The sequence below is a fragment of the Canis lupus genome, chromosome 6 (assembly GCF_003254725.2).
Source record: "Canis lupus dingo isolate Sandy chromosome 6, ASM325472v2, whole genome shotgun sequence".
In the NCBI taxonomy this organism is placed as follows: domain Eukaryota; kingdom Metazoa; phylum Chordata; class Mammalia; order Carnivora; family Canidae; genus Canis; species Canis lupus.
The window spans coordinates 15932411-15952985 of NC_064248.1; the positions used below are offsets into that span (position 1 = coordinate 15932411).

Here is a 20575-nt window from a genome sequence, read left to right on the forward strand (position 1 = left end):
GACGCTGACAAACGTGACTGGACATGCCTGACTCAGGATGATGCCCCCAATTCCATGGCTGACGCAGGTTTCCCGAGCAGGATGGACCATTAGGCACGACTGTTACCAGGGTCCACCCTCTGGGTGGCCTCCGGGGAATGACCGCCTATCCAGTTTGGGGCAGTATCAAAGCACACCCGCAGTTATCTGAAACAGCTCCTCTCTTCCAGCTGTGTACCTGCCCGAGGCTGGATTTCCTTCATTACCTTACCCAACACCACCTATCATGGCTGACAGAATGCAGAAGCTGTGAACACCTAGCAGTCTGCCATCGAGAGTCACAAAAAGGTAAACAACGCCACTCTTCTTGCTCCTTATTTTGTTTTGGAAAAGATCTCTCTTAAAACCATGTTATTTATGTTAATATACAACGAACTTGTTACCCTAACCAAGTTAATAAATATCCAAGATTTTTCTCAACTTCAATTTCTAGCAAATAACACAGGCTGTAACCTAGAAGGACAAAACCCTTGGGACTGATAGTTCAAGGGCTCCCGAGGCCGTGGATCTGCTGCCCCATGAGACCAATCATGCTACTCAGCTGCCAAGAGCCGGGTCCATGCACTCAAGGCAGGTTTCAGAACCAACCACATGTCACACCACACCTACCTAACACCGCATCCTGGACAGCGCTCTCCGGGTCATCGAGGTACACAAGGAGCTCTCTGTACAGGAACTGAATGTTGCTTTGGTAGTAGGACTTCCCATCATCATTCTTGATACACGCCAGCCATGTGACCAAGGCAGAGGTGGCAGCTAGCCTCACTTCATGGGAAACGTCGTCCAGACGCTTCAGGAGCTCTAGAGGGAGGGCCAGACAGGACAGTGAGACAGCGACCAGTGCAGGGACTGACCCAGAGCTGGGGGCACTCACCCTTGGGCCCTGGGAACCCCATGTCCTGTGGGGAGACTAGTGCTCACACTCAAGGGCCTGGGGGCAGCTCCCAGGACCACTGGACCACACTGGCCAGGGCAGGCGGAGGAGAACCTGGCCCTCCTTGTGCCGTATGTGCAGGCAGGCCTGAGCTGCTCTGTACCTGTCTCCTCACCTGCAAGGCAGCCCCAGGCCTCTGTGGCTCCGAGATGCTCAAGAGTCTGTCACCACAAGCATCACACCCTGGCTGTCCTGTCCCCTTGATGGGCAGACCCTTCTCTACCCCAACACACTGCGCACTCTGGGGAAGAGCTCAGGGCCTGATGATGAGAGCCAACACCTGTGTCTGGTTTGTTTCTGCTGAGTTCTGGGGCTGGACCACTTGGCTGCTGAACGCAGTAACCATTTCTCCTGTGGGTAGAAACTCACTGTTCACAGGTGAGGTTTTTATCAAACATATACCTTTCTCACCCCAAAGTACAAGAAATCTCTGGCCCTGTGGCTGGGTGTCTCTGGAGACTCAGCAGTCACTGGGGCACAGAATGAGCAGGCAGGAGGTGGATGTTGGTGGGGAGCAGGGCAGTGGCCCCACAATGGCAGGCGGCCTATCCACCAGACGTAGGTATGCAGGGCCGTGGGCCTGTGCTGTTCTACACATGTGTGCATGTGGCTCTTGGCTTCCTGATGGGCATTAACTCACAGAGATGCCCTTTTCTAAGGATTCTGAGCCTCATGGAAGCACGCATGTTTGCAAAACCTTGCAGAGACCAGCACCACCTCCCCTAGTCCTGGGACAGCCAGTGAGAAGGACACATCACCCGTGCCTCTCGCAGGGATTCCTGCCATATCCTTGCTCCTGCCAGCTCAGGCCAACTTTGGGATGGTGTCTCCTAAGCCTCTAGTTTTAAGCAGAAGAGGTGGCTTGGAAATTCACTTTTGTGATCGTCTGAGGTCCGCCATGATGTGCAACTGCTAGTTCAGGAAGAAAAGATAGCTTGTATGGGGCTTGTCAGGAAGGACTTAGAGGGAGCAGCTTAGAACGTCCTCCCCTCTGCAGCCAAGCAGGCAATGCTTCTGTAAACACATCGCTGCCAGGAGCACAGAACTGGTGCCACAAAATAAAGGAGCCTGCCCGAGGAAATCCTATTGTAATTAAAATATCCCCAAATGCCCCCAAATGAGCAACAGTTTCACTGGCTTTTGTTTTAAAAAGTGAGCAAAATCCCAATGAGTCCTGACAGGCAGCAACCACACTGGCCTGGATTTGTTCACAGATAGAAATAGGAATAAGATGTTTGGTGCCACAGAAGTAAACACAAAAGCAAAAACAAACTTGAAAGAACACATGGGAAAGGTGACTTTGACTCTGCATTTCATCAAGATGCACTACATTTCCAGAACATTCTGAGCCACTACCTCTTCTGATGTTGGCCGTCTGTTTGCCACTCATTCTGGAGCTCTGCGTGCACAGCCTGCACCTCTTCCCCTCATGGTGACCCGAATGGACTCAGCTCACAAATCCCATCTCTGCCACATTTGGTCTCATGCATCCAGTGGCCCCTGCTTTGAATCTCATTTCCCGGAATTCTTAAGACCACCTTCTAGAATCACTGCCTGCTGCAGCCCAGGGAAAGTACAGGTGCTGAGGCTCCACTGTGTGGCCAGGGCCCAGGCAGGAATCAAGAGCCTGCAGGCCACACCCAGTGCCAACCTTGCTCCTTAGTCTCCACAGGGCCCCTCACTACAGTCTACCAGCAGCATTTCTAGAAGGTCTGCTGGGCTCTTTCTCAGTCATATCTTGGTTTCTGTTTGCATTTCTGTTTGAACTTGGAGGTGGGTTCTAGAATTCACCACTCCCCTCCAGCAACAGGGGTACTTGCCATCCTCCATGCTAGGTTTTCCTGGTGTTTTAGGGACCCTCCGCATCCACTAGTCTGCTCCTTCGTCTGAGATTGTGCAGTGCCTGGGCTCCAGAGGGGTGAAAATGTGGGATTTGAGGCACGGCTGTGTGCCCACCCTCACCTCAAGGGATCCCTGCCAGGTCGTGGGGCCGCACTCCCAAATCTTGGGCACACGCCTCCTTGTTTCTTGTGCTACACTATCTACCCATTGATGGTTCCTCTGTCATGGCTGTATTGGGATGCAGCATCAACCTGACTGGAGGTCAAAGGAGCAGTTTCTAGTTTCCCTATAAAAGAAACAGCCACCAGATAACTAGACACATGAGGTTTAGGAAAGAAAGATGTCCTACCAGGGTAAATCCTGATGAACTTATCAGGATCAATGATGCCACTGGAGGATTTTAGAAATCTGTTAATGATCTGGCACGAAATTAATCGAGTCATCTGAGAATCTTCCTCCAAGGTGGTTAGAATATGCGGCATCAGTGTCTCCTGCACTTGCTGTATCTGCAATGAGAAGACAAGAGGGGCTGGTGACGGACCCCAGCCCAGCAACGACACTGCATGTGGTGTGTACATGCTGCCTGTCATGGAAGGTGCCTGCCTCTCATACAGACAGGAGTCTGGAATGCTACTGTGAAATTTTTACATAAGAAAACTAGAACCTTGATTTTTAAAATCTAGATGACTTGAACAATCTTGTTTAAATTGGTGAGTTGATAAACTCATTATTCACAAAGTCTTAGACATAAATCCTACAGAGTCTGCTATTCACTGGAATGGCTGTCTATTGTGCCCTACAAAATTCAGGGGACATTGTAACTCTGATCATGACAGTTGAGTGTACCAGGAGGTAGAGCTCACACAGTAGGCAAGTCCCTGGCCAGGCATGGCAGATGTGGGGCTAAGCAGTGACAGCAAGGCTTTCACACTGCTGCGCCTGCTTCCCTGATCCCCATGTGAACTGCAGGTAGGAATCACAGTAACTCATAAACCCCAACATCTGCCCAACTCAGTTAGGTTCCTGTGGTTACATTCTCTGCTCTGCAAAGAGTAACATTTAATATGTAAACCTCTGAAAACCCCCAGATAATCAGAACACCAAATGCTGCGGGTCACACCAGCCTGTGCTCTGCCCTTGCCTGCAGCCCCCATGTTCCCTCCCCTCTGTGGGTTGCTGAAAGCAGGGTCTGGCCACTGCATGCACGTGCTCCTCCCCTGGGCAGGTGCCCTTGGGAGCCCCACCTGCTCTTCCGACAGGACCTCGCTGCTGATGAGCGCCCAGAGGCAGGACACAGCTGCCGTGCGGATGGCTGCGGCGGTCTTCCCTGCATGCCACTGCAGATTGGGGACCAGGATGTCCTTCGTCACAGTGTCGAGGTAGTGGTGGAACTGCCTGGGGTGGAAACATGGGAGCACAGGTAAAGACAAGGGAGCCAGGCTGAGGGGAAACCTGAACCAGGGCGCGAAGGTTTCCCTGGGGCAGGTGCCCTGCAGGGGAGGAGGCAGCTAGAGGGAGAGCTGGTGGCCTTCTAGAACTCCTCCCAGCCTCTGCTGGGCCCACTCAGAGGTTCTGAGCCTCTAGGGTGCCCCCACCCCTCTGCTGCAGGGCTTTGTCAGTCTTTCCCCTTGCCTCTGAAAGAGGAGGTAGGAAGTTACCAGGCACATTGACCAGGCTGGCAAAGTCACTTGTAGGTGTGGCCACCTCTCTCTCTCTCTCTCTCTCTCTCTCTCTCTCTCACACACACACACACACACACACACACACACACACACAGACACATGCCTAACTGTCCCCTGTGGGCATGCTCCCCTCCACCCAAGGGGAGAGCACTGCAGGTCTGCACCCAGGGCCTGAGTGCTGCAGCTCATGGAGACATGGATGTTCCCACCAGTAATAAGGGCACATCATCTGGATGGTGAACTCACATATCCCACTCTGCCTGGCCAGCTCAGGGCTGCAGAGCCACACTCTGGGCACCTTAGTAGGAGCTGCACAGAGGGGCACCTGAGTGTCCTAACGAATCCCACTGTGCCTTCACCATTACATCAAAACCTGTTTGGTTCAACAAATAATTCAAGTTATTTCATTCCAAAGCATATTTCAAAGGTGGCTTGTGTCCCAATACCAGCTGCTCTTGAATACTGAAAAGGTAAAGCCTCTGGGGGGAGCCCGAGCTCCACGACACCCTTGCTTCTCCTTGCATCCTGCGCCATCCCTCTGGTCTGTCTCCAGCCTCATCCCCGACTGACCCAACTTTCTGATAAGGCTCCACCTGTTTGCTTCCAGCAGGGGGCATCCCAGAACCAGCGATGCAGGCAAAGGAGCAAATCTGGTTCTGGATGGTCTACACACACAGACACACAGACACACAGATTAGGTTTTCAATGTGCTTTAACTGTTATGCAAGGAACTGCTGCTTCTTGCAAAGTGATTCACAAGAGTCTCTTCAGAAGGACCTAACCCTGAGTCCTGTCCTCTGAGTGTCCAGGTAAAGTAGCTATAAGAATGGAGGGCTGAGCACTGGCCAGACTGCCGCTCGGCTGTGGGGATACAGGCAGGGGCCTCATGTGTGGCCAGGGTCAGTCAGAACTTGCGCCGAAAAAACAGTGACACATCAGGGAGGAAGATCAAGCACCTGACTTTTTGGAGTGGCTTGTCCTGTGCATGAGAAGATGCATGCGGCTTTGTAGGTGGGTCCTTGCTGGAATGAAGACGTACACGTAGGTGGTTCGCCCAGACTTCCCTCAGAACTGATGCCACCTCAGGAGACCGTGAGTGCCCTGCTCCTCAACCCCAGCTACCTTTGTGGGCAGTGCTCTGAAGACGGACCTCCTACCACCCTTGTCACCCCTTCCCTGGTCCCTGGTCAGCCTCGAGGACCAGACGGAGCCAGGTGGTGGCCAGCAAGGCCTGTCACACATCTATAGACACCCTGGAGGGCAGAGGCTGCATGTCTGGAGGTGGGGACGGCCCAGAGCAATTATGGAACCTGAGTGGGTCGGCCGGGACAGATGGGACGGTGCCCAGGGCCCAAGCTTGGGGTTGTTCTGTGGGAGGGGCAGCCCTGTCCGGGGGAGGGAGCCCCCCAAAATGGCACCTCCTCAAACCGAGGAGCCCATCTTGTCGCTGTGGCACTTTCATCAGGTATTAGTGAGGCCAAGGACCCAGGATAGCTCTCTCAACGCCTATGCTCTGCCAACTCTGAGTGGGACCTGCAGGTGGCCAGTGGACAGGTTTCGGCAGAATAGGGTCACCCATTCAGGCCCCTGGAGAGGATGTGGGGAAGCACAGGCTCTGAGGCACCAGCCGACCTGTGTCCATACGCCCTTGGGGCTCATCCATGTGGACCTCTGCTGTCGGGAGGGCTCCCAGGGCTCACTTTGTCTCTTTTTATGGCCACTGTAGGCTCAAAGCCTTGTGCAGACAAGCATGAAACAGAATTCCTGCAATTTGATGGGCTGACAGAGCCCACAGCAAATGTCCTAGCATGTTAGTGACAGAGCCCTGATGGATGTGCTCCTTCTAAGGGGATGGGGTCCCCTCACGCCTCACTGCCCACTCTACCCCATGGCACCCAGCTCTGCCCTGCGACGGATTTAGGTCACTCCTGTCCTTCCCACCAGCATCTCTGCTCTCCATCCCTCACTGCAGAGCTGCCACATTAGAGGTCTTTCAGTGTTTGCTGCCTCAAAGTTCTCATGGACAGAATCTTCTAACAGTGATTCAATCCATTCTTTGTTAGGTTTGAAAGGTACCGAAAGACTATTAAAAGTGAGAACAGCTAATATATAAACCATTAATAGTTAATGTTCCCTGAAACCTCTTCATTCAATGGAATTTTAACGGCCACACGAAAATGACTTGACTTCGTGTCTGTCCGACTGGGCTCTCATTGCAGGGCTGTTTACCCAGGGAGAGCGGCTGGCGCCAGAGCCCGGGGTGACCCCAGCTCCTGTCTGAGAGGACCCCACAGAGGCCAGAGGCCAGGCAGACTTACCCCTGGGAGTCGATGGTCTGCTTTGCATTCAGCAGCACCCGTGACAGGCAAGAGAAGAGCCTCAGGCGCATCTGCGGGTCTCTGGCTGGCTGGAGGCAGCTCCTAAGGATGGGCATGAGGTGGGGCAGCACTTCTCCCAGCGCCGGGCCTGGAAAACACACACCCAGTTCCCACGGTTCTTGCTCGCAGATGGACAGCAGCCCACGGCTGCAGGGTCAGCACCTGTGCCGAAGGCGGGGGCCAGCACGCCCTGTCCCACCACCTTCCTTTCCTTTCCGGATCGTGGGTGTCACTATAAAACATTTAACCCCCAAATCATGCTTATCATTCAACATGGAAACTTCCTATTTCCTTATATTTTCCCAGATACTTAAAAAAATTCAAGTTAAGCAATATTTTAAAGATCAACCAAAATAAATTATTCAGAACACGTAAGGTGTTTAATATTTGCCCCTACACTTGGCAGCCATCGCTCTACTCAGGCGCTGCTCGAGAGCACTGGTGCAGGTCCGCCTGTAGTACCAAGGGCCTCAGACATGAGGAATGATTTTCAGTACTGGAAGTGCTCTCAGTCGTGATTGGAATAAACAGTCCCTGGGGTGTAGACATGCACTCTGATTGCATGGACACGGTCATGGAGTGCCACTGTGGCCCCCCACTCCAGCCAGGCAGGCCCTCGCAGCACTGTACAACTGATAGCGCCTCTCATAGCCACCCTGCTCACAACGTGCCTGTCCATTTGCAACAAGCCCAAAAACAAGCAAAGCAACTGGAGTCTTCTCAGATCCTCTGTCTCAAACTGGGCGTCAAAGCCACAAGATGGAAAAGCAAAGCCCTTTGTTGACCTGAGGCCAGGTGTGGGGTCTGGGGAAGAAAGAGAAACAAACTAGATGGGACGATATGGCCCAGGAGCAGGATACCTTCAGCACGACTGAGCACCGAATGTTTGCTCACACCCTCTGTGGTTTATTTTCCTTTGACATCACACAGAAGGCCAATGTTCAGACAATTCTCACTGGAGGAGGAGGTGGGATCTTTCAGGAAAGATACCAATCTCCTGCTTACAAGCAAGAGGAGAAAGGAGTCACTGAATGTCTTCCTGCCCCTCCTGTAAAAACACACCTAGCTTGTGCACATCACTGTCTCCCTTTTACCATGTGTGCACCAAAAATGCATTATTTCTAACATGTCAAGTCTGTTAAATGCTCTTTGTAAAAATGAGAAAAAAACTCCTCCAACCTGCAGGGTGTTTGTCAACACTAACGGTACAAAGAAACGGGTAGATGTGAGATCCAGCAGGAAGTACTTGAGGACTGGATAGACCGGTGTGCCCTGGGTGTGCCAGCACCATGCGGGTTGTGGGGCACTGGGAAAGGAACCTCTCCAGACCAAACAGGATACTTTCAAACAAAGAGTGTAAATACACAGTATTCACACTCTGAGAAAATACTTGGTTAACTGAAGGAGAAGTGCAGAGCAGCCATGCCACCCCCCATACTGCCCGCCCCTCCTGCACTTGGCTGACAACCCAGCTTTTCCTGATCAGCCTCAACGGTGTGCAGGCTTGCAGGTTCCAGTGCACTGGGAAGTGGCTTCTGGTGGCTTTCTAAATTAGGGACAGAAACTGCCCTTCCAGGTCTGAAAGTAATTTTTGTTGTTTTCAAGAATCATCTTTTAAAAAGAAGCATTCCAGTGAAAGCTTCCCCAGGGCTGGTCCAATAGAGGGATTTCCACAGGGCAGGGAGGAAGCATGGATGGGAGGCCCACGCAGAACACCCGTTGGCCATGCAGCACTAAGTTCAATGATGCTGAGGTGTATCTCAACACGGGCCACATGAGAGGCCATGACAAGGCCCAAACTTGAGGTTTAACATCAAACCCATACACCTGGCAGGCTTTGAGCAGCCATGTTACATAAAGTCTTGAAAAGTAATCTTCTTGGCATTTTTAAAGTTAACATTTTGGTTCTCAAACTGCTGGTTCCCATGGGCAGGAGAGATGAGTCACCCCACCTCAGCTGGCTTGTGGCCCCCTGGGTCCAGCCTGGGCATGGTGGGAACTCACCTGCATGGGTGACTACCACAGTGAGCTGCAGCAGCTCCACGGAGTGGACAGTCCAGTCGTTCTGGGTCGCTGCCAGCCACTCCACAAGGGGGCCTATGTGTTCTCGGTAGAGGTCCTGCCTGCTGTTGACCTCTTGCACTGTGGCCAGAGCATCCATGGTCTCTTGAACCTGTAGGTGTGAATTACAGGCTGGGGAAAGCCCTCGGGGGGGGGGGGGGGGGACCCATCCTCATCATCAGACAGCGAGACCCACTGAGGCATGTGAGCGGCTAGTGACCAGGCCAACCTCAAACACCCAATCGTTGAGGAAGCATGACAAGAGGAGCCCCTGGAGTGCCTGCTGGGGCTAGGACTGTAGGTGCTCATCTAACCGCCACTATGCACATGGCGTCAGTGCCGTGGGCACAACAGGTAACAAAACAGACAGACGTGCATTTACGAGATTCAGCCACTGTGCCCCCATTCAGCACAAAGCCAGGGGCACGTAGGGAGAGCAAGCTTCCTGGCAGGCCGCTCCCTTCTGGGGTCCTCAGCTCCCACTGTGGTGGGAGAGCTGGGCGTCAGCCAGCCCAATCTGTGAGGGAGCAGGGAGCAAGGTGGCAGCAGGGCACTGAACTGATCAGACAAAAACTATGCTGGCCCAAGGTCACCCTGCAACTGGGCTTTCCAGTTGAGACAACCACCCTCTGGGGGGGGGGGGGGGGGGGCAGGAGACAGGTCTGTAGCCACCTCCCAGCCTGCCTCCTGACAGCTGCCCAGCTTCCTTCTATTGTGTCCCATGCATGTACTGTTTGTGGCCCTGTGGTGATGAGCTGCCTGCTGATACGTGCTCTGTGGAACAGTGGCTTTTAAAGACAAAAATGTGGGGGGTACCTGGGTGGCTCAAATGGTTGACTATCTGCCTTCAGCTCAGGTAATGATATCAGGGTCCTGGGATTGAGTCCTGCATTGGGCTCCCTGCTCAGTGGGGAGTCTGCTTCTCCCTCCCCCTCTGCCCCTCCTCCCCAACTCATGCTCTCTGTCTCAAATGAATAAAAATCTTTAAAAAAAACAACAAACAAAACAAAGTTGAGAGGCCCAGGAAAGGAGAGGAAGGGCAGAGGACCTCCTTGATATGGGGCACAGGTTCTATGAAGTGCCCAGGCACCTCTCCATCAGGCACATCATCCCCAGACAGAGGTGTGCCCACGGGGGTGGAGAGAGGACCAGGGGGAGAACCACATTCTTCTGGAGATGGTCCCTGAGGCCCAAGGGGAACTGGACATCAGAAGAATTTTCAAAGCTTAAACCCAGAGCTGAGAAAACAGAAATAGTGTTATAAAGCTGGCCTGTGATGAGATGGGAGATTATGACACTATCTTCTCTATAGGCTGTCAGTCACAGGCTGGAGCTGAGGACAGGCTCCTGTCCTGCTTGTCCGTAGCTGTTGTCCCTCTGAGACATGACAATAAACGGGCAGCTGCAGGTTCTCTAGAATCCTTTACCCCCTGAGGGCCACCGCATGAGCGACTCATCCCAAATGTCCCACATGGTCCTCCACTATGCTAGTCAGCTGAGTCAGGGGAGCCTGAGGCTTCAGTTTCCACAGCAGGAGGACTTCTGGATGGTGGTTCCATTTGGTCAGATGAGCACCTTCCCAGGCATGAGCTCCATCACCCACACAGCAAAGTGGGGGTTTCCCTGTAGCCTTACCTTGTCACTGAGGCCTGTGGCTCCGGAGAGCGCCATGATGGTCACGAGCACTTCCATGAGCTGCAAGCTGCATCCTCTGCAGTCTTCCTGGCACACGGAAACCAAAGTCTGCACGCAGAGCAGCAGGTGCTCCCCATGAAGCAGCTATGAAGGAAAAAAGGAGTACTGTGAGCCAGCCCTCCCCCCACCCACCTGTCCCTTACCACACCTCCCAGGGTCCCCCTTACTACACCCCTCACTCCCCACCCTCTGCCCTCTGCACTAGCCCCCAGCTCCTGCCCCCCTCCCAGGGCCCCCCTTACTACACCACCCCCTGCACTTGCTCTCCCCACCTCCTGCCTCCCCCAACCCCACAGCCCACACTGACAGGACACAGCACACTAGTGCCATGGATCAGAAAGCATGGACCACAGGAGTGCCTTCTTTCATGGGAAAACTTTCAGTTTTCTTTTCCAGGGAAAACAACATAGCCCAAGAAAGAACTGCTTAGCAGTCTCTCAGTTAATGTTTAAAGCAGGTCTTATGCATGAGCCACACATCCCATAAAATTCACAAGGGAAACAGGGCATCTTGGATCCACATGCAAACACCCATCCCTCCCAACCTGCCCCCAAGGGTAATAGACAAGGTGGAGGACGGTGGACAGGATGGGCGCGCCAGAGCCCGTGGCTGCAGAGGCTGGGTGGGGGCATGCGGGGGCTCATTCTGCTCTTTTCTCTACTGCTGACCATTTCTGAGTCTTTCTGTAATAAGTTTTAATAAAAGTTAATAAAAGTTCTGCGGTTCAGGACATGCCTCCTGATGGATGGGGGTGACACGGCGGGTGCCTCAGCCAGGTCTACTCAGCCGCTCGTCTCCCAGACCTCAGCTTCATCAACCATGGAGCAGAACTCCTTAATGCCCGTGCCCCACCCCGTGCTTCTCATACGTCCCTCCATGTGTGCCTCACGCATGTTTCACAAAGGACAGAGAGGATGGGACAGGAGCACGACGCAGAGGGCAGGAGGTGTGCACTCAGGCGGTTTCACTAATGGGAACAAGTCCAAAGGCAATTCTGGAGGAGTTCTGGGCTCATGCACAAATGATATAAATCATGAGATTTCAAACAAAGAATTCACACTGGATCACAGAGGAGTGTGGTTCACGCTTGCCTGGCTGCTCACGTGCAGCAACCCTGGGAAGCCAGACTAGTGTTTAATTCACATTCTCACTTGTTCCATGCCCCGATCTCTTTTAGGCCTAGGTGGGCAGTCACCAAGTGTCTGAGGACATGGTTTCAGCTAATCTCCAGAACGGCCTAGAGTAACCACTGACAGAGCGTCACTCTCAGCTCCTGAGATGCATGCCGACATCAGCTCAGGCTGGCTGTCTTGGGGTGCACTGGACCTTGCAAGGAGCTGCGTGCTTTTCTACATGTGCCCTTCTGTAGGAAGTGTGGCACCATCTCTGGGAATCTTGGCCTTGGCATTCACAGATTTGTTTATATCAAAGCAGAGAACATTCCCCTCCCCTCCACCTGCACCTCAAGAGGGAGACCAAGGCACAGTGGAGGCGAGTTTCCAAAATGACATCTTAGCTCCTGCTCCTGAAAGTGTCATCTGAGGTTGTCGAAACTTTATGGCAGAAAGTGCTAGAGGCTGACATTTCTACGGTGACCACGCCCCTGCACTCATCATGGTTTGTGTTTGTTCAACAGGAATAAATGAGTTACCCTTACGGTATCAAACAATTTCCTCAGCTCAGTTACATGTCACAAAACAAATATTTCAAAGGAAAGGATCGGATTCCCTCAGCTTAGCCCCAGGTGCGGCGCTGGCCAGACACACCTGGGGAGGCACCTGCCACTACCAGGCCCTGCAGCAGCCGGCATGCAGCCTCAGGGAGCCTCTGTCTGGTTGGTGCTGGAGTTTCTACCCTTCAGTTTTTTCTCAAAAGATGTCAGCAGCTGGTCCTCCCAGCTCCTGGGGAATGATGGCAGGAAGCTCATGCTGTTTCCTTCCTGCTGCAGGGGAAAAAGGACTGCATCTGGAGCCTTTGCCTAAACTTGAGTGTTCACTGCCTTTGCTGAATGTCTGAGTCTGTGAGGAAATGGGCATCTCTGGTTTTCCCTATGGCTGGTTCCTTGGCCTGAGCCTGGAACACATCTGATGAGACACTAAGCATGATCATGCTGTTTAAAACACCACTACAGGAGCACTTGGTGGCTCCGTCAGTTGAGAGACCAACTTGATTTCAGCTCAGGTCATGATCTCAGGGTCGTGAGATCAAGCCCCACAACAGGCTCTACACTGGGTGTGGAGCCTACAGAAAACAAAACAAAACAAAACAAAACAAAGAAAAACAAAACAACATCAATGTAGAAATTCGTCCTCAAAAAACCTCTGGAAGATGAAGAGCCAAATACATAATCTGAACTTCATGGATTAAGGGATTAAATTTTTCTGTAGGGGCGCCTGGGTAGCTCAGTGGGTAAAGTGTCTACGTTTAGCTCAGGTCATGATCCCAGGGTCCTGGGGTGGGGTTGAGTCCCGCCGGGGTTGGGCTCCTTGTTCAGCAGGAAACCTGCTTCTCCATTCTCCATCTCCTCCCCACTCATGTGCTCTGTTGCTATCTCTGTCTTTCTCTCAAATAAATAAAACCTTAAAAAAATAGATTTTTCTATACATGACGCTAAAATATGAAATATTTTCTTTCCCATAAAATTTGTAGATCTCTATTTAAACACGTGCACAAAATTTCAAATTTAGCCTTTTAGGAAACAGAGAGCTGGTTCACAAATCTATGTAGAGGAATCAGAATCATTACCAGACCACCCTGAGTAAAAATGCAGAATTCATGTGGGTTTGACAATTATGTTAAAAACAGGTTTCGGAAAAGGTGAACCGTGTCAAAAGCACCGGGGTCAGGGAGAATGGCTCATCAACACTCCCCTCTGAGACCTCAGCCCCACCTCCCACCTGCCACGTCTCATGCCGCCTTGCGAGCAGATTCACAGCTGTGATGGGACCACCTTGTCACCTGATGCCGGAGAAGGATCAGCCCAAGTAGGATGCGTCCCAGCACTCGTCCGTGTCTGAAGACATAGCTGGTCCCCCACCCCTGCCTGGGCCAGCCCCAAGTGCTGTCCCCAGGCCTGCGCCACAGGGGACAATCAGGGGGCACAGACCCCCGTTCCCTACAGAGGAGCAGGAGGGCCTAGTGACTGTCACAGCCAAACAAAAACAAAGTCCTTATCTTTTTCTCAATTGCACCCAATTATAAATTGTTCCAAACGATTAAGCCTAGCTACCCAAACTGCTTCGATGTAGAATAAAGCGAGTATGTAGTAACTGTGTACAGAATCCCACACCCATTTCCCAGCCATCTGCTTGCTTGTTCTGAGCACGTGATGACAATGCTGAGGTACACAAGTAAAGAGCCAGTTCGTGGTGATAGGCTGAGGACCAAGAGCGGGGGTGGGAAAGGACGCTGTGGCCCCATAGCCCATCCCTCGCCCTATCCCACACTGTCCTGCACGGTGGCCACTGGGCACATGGAAGGTGGCTGGCATGAAGCAGGACCTGCATTTTCCATGTGTTTAGTTTTAACATGAATGACCGCTGACTGGACAGAGTAGAAGGAGGCAGCAAGCAGGCAGGTCCCCAGACAAGATGGTGTCAGTGGTGGTACCCTGGCCGTGGGCCTTGTGCAGGCCCAACCCCTGCCCTATCTACTAATAATGATCAACAGGTATGTACTAACAGCCTCAGGCAGGGGGCGCCACCCACCTTCCCTGTGTAGAGGGTCAACCTCATGCCTGCCTCCCTTCCCACAGCTTACATTTTCAGATCCTTGACAGACATGGGGCTGGGCCAGCTCCGTGGCAATGACCTTCAAGTGTGGCTGGAGGGCCTCCCTAGGGCAGCCTCGGATGATAGAAGCGAGGACCAGGAGGCCGGCGGGGGAGGGTGACTTCTTCAGCGCGGATAAGATCAGCTTCAGAAACACTTCTGGGCTGACGAACACTCCAACCAGCTCTGCAGATCTGATGCACTGTGAGAGAAGGCAAGAAGCTGACGGGATGCCCCGGGCACTTGTGCATCTGCCTGTGGGGCTCCCAGCCCACCACAGCCAGCCTTGTGTGTGTGCAATAGGAAGTCCCCCTGGCCCTTAGCTTCTGCAGGGTTCTGATTCCCAGGAAGGCCAAGTCCTGGCAGGGCTTCATGCCCCTCAAGTGCTGCCAGTGACCTAGGCTTGTTATGAACAAATGGCTACATGCTGGCAGTGCCATGCTGTGGGCACCACTCTGCATCATAACAGTGGGCCTCAGGGCATTAGGATGACTAAAAAAAGCCAATTCTAAAGGATACATAGTGCATGACTCCATTTATACAACATCCCCCAGTGACATAATATAGGGATATCCCCCACTGTGCCAGGCTGCTGTCATGGGCCCCATGACATGTCCTCTGGGCAGGAGTGAGCATGCCCATGCGCATCCAGAGTGAGGCCCAATGGCCTGTTGCTCAGTAAAGGTGCCCACCAGCTGAGCTCATGGGGCAGACAGGACAAGTGAAGCAAACCCCGCTGAGGCTCACCTGCTTCTACCTATGCACGTGGTGATGCTAACAGCTAGCCACGTGGTGGGTGGCAGTGAGAACCAGCCACCACCAAGCAAGAAGATGCCGGTTGTCACATGCTGGGCCAGGAGTCTGTGGGCATGCGAGGGCCACCAGAGCCAGGGAGGTGTCCTGCCTGCCCAAGTGAGACTCGCAGGGACAAGTGTGTCAAAGGTAAGGCTGACAGGCTTGTGCAATCCACCTGTACAGAGCCATCGCTTGCTAGTGTTGAGAGAAAACAGATCTGGGTTGACCGGCCCATGAGTAGGGGTGGCAGAGGGTGGGGAGGATGCCAAGACCCAAGGGGATCTCAGGGAGACGTGAACATTATCTTAGCTGTGGTGGCAGTTCTATGGCGGCTCACATTGATCAAAACCAGCAGACAGTGACCTCACATAGGTGAACATTATAACTTATAAGCTACAGCTCAACGAACGTGACCAGTAAAAGACAACTCACATTGCTGACCACAGCCCTGTCCTCATCAGCACATGCCCGCTGCAGGGTTCTGAGGATAACCTCCAGGTGCTGCGTGATGTGGTCTTCGGCGTGGAGCATCAGCACTGACAGCAGCTGTGCAGCCTTCACCCTGGTTCCTACTACCCAGTCGGTGATGTCATGACAGATGGCAGGAAGGATCTTGGAGAGGTTTCTGAAGACGAGCTCCCGACAGCCCAACACAGGGCGATTCTCTGGTGGTAGAAAGAATAAGACAGGAAGTTCACAAATAAAACCTCCGTGAATCCTGGGAAAGCTGATTCATCATGTGTCCCTGGTTTAAGGGACACCTACATGTTTCATTTTGAAATCTTAAAAATGTAAACCACCTCTGAGAGCAGAAATGAAGCCACATTGTTCTAATTTAGCTTCAAATTTTCGTACAGACTGAGGCATAAGTGACACACAATAGAATACACTAAGTGCCTAATCTGGTAAGTTTTGACACATGGACACACCTGTAAACCACCACTGTAATCAGGATGCAGATGCACCCAACGCCCAAAGCCTCCTGTGCCCCTGTAGCACTTCCAGGGCTCTCTGCCTGCCCAGGCAACTGCGATCTGCTTCCTGTCACTACAGACGGACCCTCTCTGGCCAGAGTTGTGTGGTTCACACTTCGGTTTGCCCAGCTCCCTTCTCCCCACAATGATCCAGGGTCAATCGTGTGTCAGCATGCCTTCCTGGGCTGGGCTGTTGCCAAAGAATCTGAGACAAGTACCACATGTAAGTCTATATGGATACAGTGGCTGCTCCCGCAGGTGAGTACCTGTGGCTATGTCCACTGGGTTCCACGGAAGGTGGCATTTGATTGAAGGAACTGCCAAGCGGTTTTCCCAAGGGGGCTGTACTGTCATGTCCCCACACCTGGGCAGGGACTTCAGCTCCTCCGTGTCCTCACCTGTGCTTGAGTGGCCAGTCCTCAGCGAAAGCCACTGACAGGATACGTGGTGCTTGCTGTGGCTTCATGCTCACTTTCTAATGACATGGAGCAGCTTCTCATGTTCTTATTTATATCTTTGTTGGCAATGTGCCCTAAAAAATCTTTCTGCCCACTAAGAAATCAGATTGTTTTTGAAGTTTATTTTTAGTGATCAATGTTGAAAGACATCCTTTCTCCAGTGAACTGTCATGGAACCTATCTGAGATCAGTTGTCCACATATGTAGGCATCTATTCTGAATGCTTGACCTCCCTCCTACTGCCTGTCTGTATGCTGACCCCACACAGTCTGGAGTACTATGTTCTTGCTCTGTAGATTCTCTCAAAAAGGAAGTGTTAGCTTTTCAATTTTGCTCTTCATTGTCAAAGTTCTGGATGCCCTAGGTCTCTGCATTTCCATATATTTTAGAATGTTTGTCACTTTCTACAAAAAAGGCTTCAAAGATTTTGATTTTAAAAATTCAAACTCTAGGGGTGCCTGGGTGGCTCAGTCAGCTGGGCATCTGCCTTTGCCTTGGGTTGTGATCTCAGGGTCCTGGGATCAAGCCCTGAGTTGGGCTCCCTGCTCAGCAGGGAGCCTGCTTCTCCCTCTCCCTGCTGCTCCCCGATTGTGCTTGTCAAATAACTAAAATTCAAAACTCTGTTCTCATACTATTCCAAAAATAGAAATGGAAAGAAAACTTTCAAATTCATTCTATGAGGCCAGTATTACCCTGATACCAAAACCAGAGAAAGACTCCACACAAAAAAAGAGAACTATAGGCTAATATCCCTGATGAACATGGATACAAAAGTCTTCAACAAAATACTAACAAACCGAATCCAATAACATATTAAAGAACTCATGGGACCCCTGGGTGGCTTGGTTGGTTAAGCATATGGTTCTTCATTTTGACTCCGGTCATGATCTCAGGGTCATAAGATTGAGTCCCATGTTGGTCTCTACACTAGACATAGAACGTGCTTAAGATTCTCCTTCTTTCTCCCTCAGCCCCTCCCCTTGCTCCCCTCATGCTGCTTGCTATTCTCTAAAAAAAAAAAAAACAAACAACAACAAACCTCATTCACCATGATGAAGTAGGACTTCTTCCTGGGCTGCAAGGGTGGTTCAATATTTGCAAATCAATCAACATGATACATCACATTAATAAAAGAAAGGATAAGGACCATATGATCCTCTCAACAGATGCAGAAAAAACATCTGACAAAGCACAACATCCATTCATGGTAAAAACCCTCAACAAAGTAGGGTTAGAGGGAACATACAGCAACATAATAAAGGCCATCTATGAAAACCCCGCCACTAACACATTCAATGGGGAAAAACTGAGAGCTTTTCCTCTAAGATCAGGAGCAAGACAAGGATTCCAACTCTCACCACTTTTATTCAACATGGTACTGGAAGTCCTGGCCACAGCAATCAGACAAGAAAAAGAAATAAAAGGCATTCAAATTGTAAGGAAGAAGTAAAGCTTTCATTATTTGCAGGTGACATGATACTCTATGTAGAAAACTAAAAAACTACTACAACTGATACATGAATTCAGTAAAGTCACAGAATACAAAAACAATGTACAGAAACCTGTTGCATACACTAATAATGAAACAGCAGAAACTAAAATGTAACCTTCGGAATGGGAGAAGATATTTACAAATCACATCTTTGACTATGAGTTACTATCCAAAATATATAAAGAACTGATAAAACTCAAGATCCTGAACCCAAATAAGCCAATTAAAAAATGGGCAGAAGACATAGAGGTAGCCAATAGACACCTGAAAAGATGCTCATCATCACTCATTATCAAGGAAATGCCAATTGAAACCACGATGAGATTATCACTTCACATCTGTTAGAATGGCTAGCATCAAGAAGAGAAACAACAGGCATCAGCAAGGATGCAGAGAAAGGGGAACCCTCTTACACTGTTGGTGGGGATGCAAACTGGTGCAGCCACTCTGGAAACAGTATGGAAGTTCCTCAAAAATTAAAATAGAGCTATCCAGCATTTACCAAAAGACCCTACAAAAATAATAATTCAATGGGAGACACACACACCCATATTTATAGCAGAATTATTTATAATAGCCAAATTATGGAAGCACCCAAGGTGTCCACCAACTGTTAATGGATACAGAAGATGTAATATATGCATATACATACACACTAGAATATTACTCAGTAATAAAGAATGAAATATTGCCATTTACAATGACACGAATAGAACTAGAGGTTATCATGTGAAGTGAAATAAGTCAGAGAAAGACAAATACCACGTGATTTCACTCAGATGTGGAATTTAAGAAATAAAACAAATAAGCAAAGGGGAGAAAAAAAGAAACAAACAAGAAATCGACTCTTAACTCTAGAGAACAAAGTCACCTTCTGATGGTGACCAGAAGGGAGGTGGGAGGGGGATGGGTGACATATTAGATGGGGATGAAGGACTGCACTGTGTGATGAGCACTGGGTGATGTATAAAGTGTTGAGTCACCCTATTGTACACCTGAATCTAATATAACACTGTATGTTAGTTCACTGCAATTAAAATAGAATCTTAAGAATTAATAAAAAAATCTAGAGATAGAAATGAAATCATGAGAGGTCAGAGTTTAAAGGTATGTTTTAGCAAAACAACAGTTTATACCACAGGATCTAATTTTCAGTTTTTTTCCTGTTACTTTTCTACTTCTATGCTATATTAGAAAATTAGTTCCAATGATTCTATGTTGGCTGTTTAAGTGAGCTTGTATAATTTTGCCAAAAGCAAACAAACAATACTTTTCTTCCTGATTATGTATCTACTGTGGAAAGTCTGTCAGATGAGAGGACATGACACAGGGCAGCTGGTGACAGTAGGGCCTATGAGCTATTTTCAAAGAAACACACGGCCTTACTATATCTGTGTTCTGAGGCCTAGAGGACTATTTTCCTGTAGTATTTAATGGAGCAGAAATGACAATATTCCTTTAAACCTGGAGTCGGCAAACTATGGCCCAGAAGCCACATCGGGCTGCTGCCTATTTCTGCGAATCAAGTGACAATGCCTGCTCATTTACTGTTGTCCAGGGCTGTGGAACAGCTCTGACACACACTGTGGTCTCCTAAACTTGATACACTGACTACCCCCCACCCCATGATAGGCTCCAGAGTTGCACTTTCCAGCATGGTAGCTGCTAGCTACACATGACTAAAGTTCATTGAGCTTAAATCAATCACAATCCAGTTTCTTGGTCCCATTAAGCACATTTCAAGTGCTCAGTAGCCACACATGGCCCAGTGGCACTGTCCTGAAGGCAGAGAGCATTCCCATCACTGGTGCCTTTCAATGCTGCACCAGAAGAATTCTTGGGAATCCAGGGTATGATTTTAAGTAGCTAACAGAACAGAGCATTATAATTTATGAACTTGAGTGTTTCCAATTTCTCAGTATTATAATTAACACTATGATGATCATCTTTGGGTCTAAGTCTGTTTGTATATTTCTGATAACTTAACTTGGACAAATCCTAAAAACGGTCAGAGGCAGAGGCCATGCTTGGGTGTCCTGAAATGCAGGAAGCCGGCACCATCTACCTCTATCTACTTGCACACCTCTACCTCCACATACTTATTTGCACACAAGAGGATATGAACTCAGCACTACTTAAAATATTTTTTACTTTCCAAAATATGTAATGTAAAAACAAAGTTAAAAAACAACCAACCAAGTAGTTCCAAAAGAATAAAGAGCTAGGCTGCCTAGGGACCCCACCCTGCCTGTGGTTCCATGACTGCTCCCCACCAACAAGGCGCCGGGGAGATAGCCCGGAAATGTAGACAGGTACACTGCTCCTGCCGCCCACACCCAGAAATGACACACACCTTGGTGCCCCGCTGCTCCTGTCACTCTCCCCGTGGCACATGTGGGGCAGCTCTAGTGGCGGCAGATCTTCCCGGTACACAGGGTGTCCACTAGCAGCAGGG

The 20575-nt window shown here is 50.4% G+C and overlaps 1 protein-coding gene and 1 long non-coding RNA gene across 16 annotated transcripts in view; one reads left to right on the forward strand and one right to left on the reverse strand.

Annotated features, from left to right (window-relative positions):
* Positions 1-655, forward strand: part of LOC112640166 (uncharacterized) — a 34760-nt gene extending 34105 nt beyond the window's left edge. For all 13 annotated transcript variants that reach the window (XR_007411193.1, XR_007411190.1, XR_007411194.1 and 10 more), the window contains 2 exons: positions 210-327; positions 473-655. This is a non-coding gene — a long non-coding RNA (uncharacterized LOC112640166). The remainder of the gene's footprint in view (positions 1-209; positions 328-472) is intronic.
* The window catches only part of DNAAF5 (dynein axonemal assembly factor 5), a 46648-nt gene that overhangs the window by 7247 nt on the left and 18826 nt on the right, over positions 1-20575 (reverse strand). For all 3 annotated transcript variants that reach the window (XM_025415977.3, XM_049111212.1, XM_049111211.1), the window contains exons 5-12: positions 15629-15861; positions 14391-14603; positions 10572-10715; positions 8880-9048; positions 6816-6963; positions 4060-4210; positions 3165-3321; positions 649-840 (exon numbers count right to left, since the gene is read on the reverse strand). In XM_025415977.3, the coding sequence (XP_025271762.3) occupies positions 649-840; positions 3165-3321; positions 4060-4210; positions 6816-6963; positions 8880-9048; positions 10572-10715; positions 14391-14603; positions 15629-15861 (1407 nt within the window). The remainder of the gene's footprint in view (positions 1-648; positions 841-3164; positions 3322-4059; positions 4211-6815; positions 6964-8879; positions 9049-10571; positions 10716-14390; positions 14604-15628; positions 15862-20575) is intronic.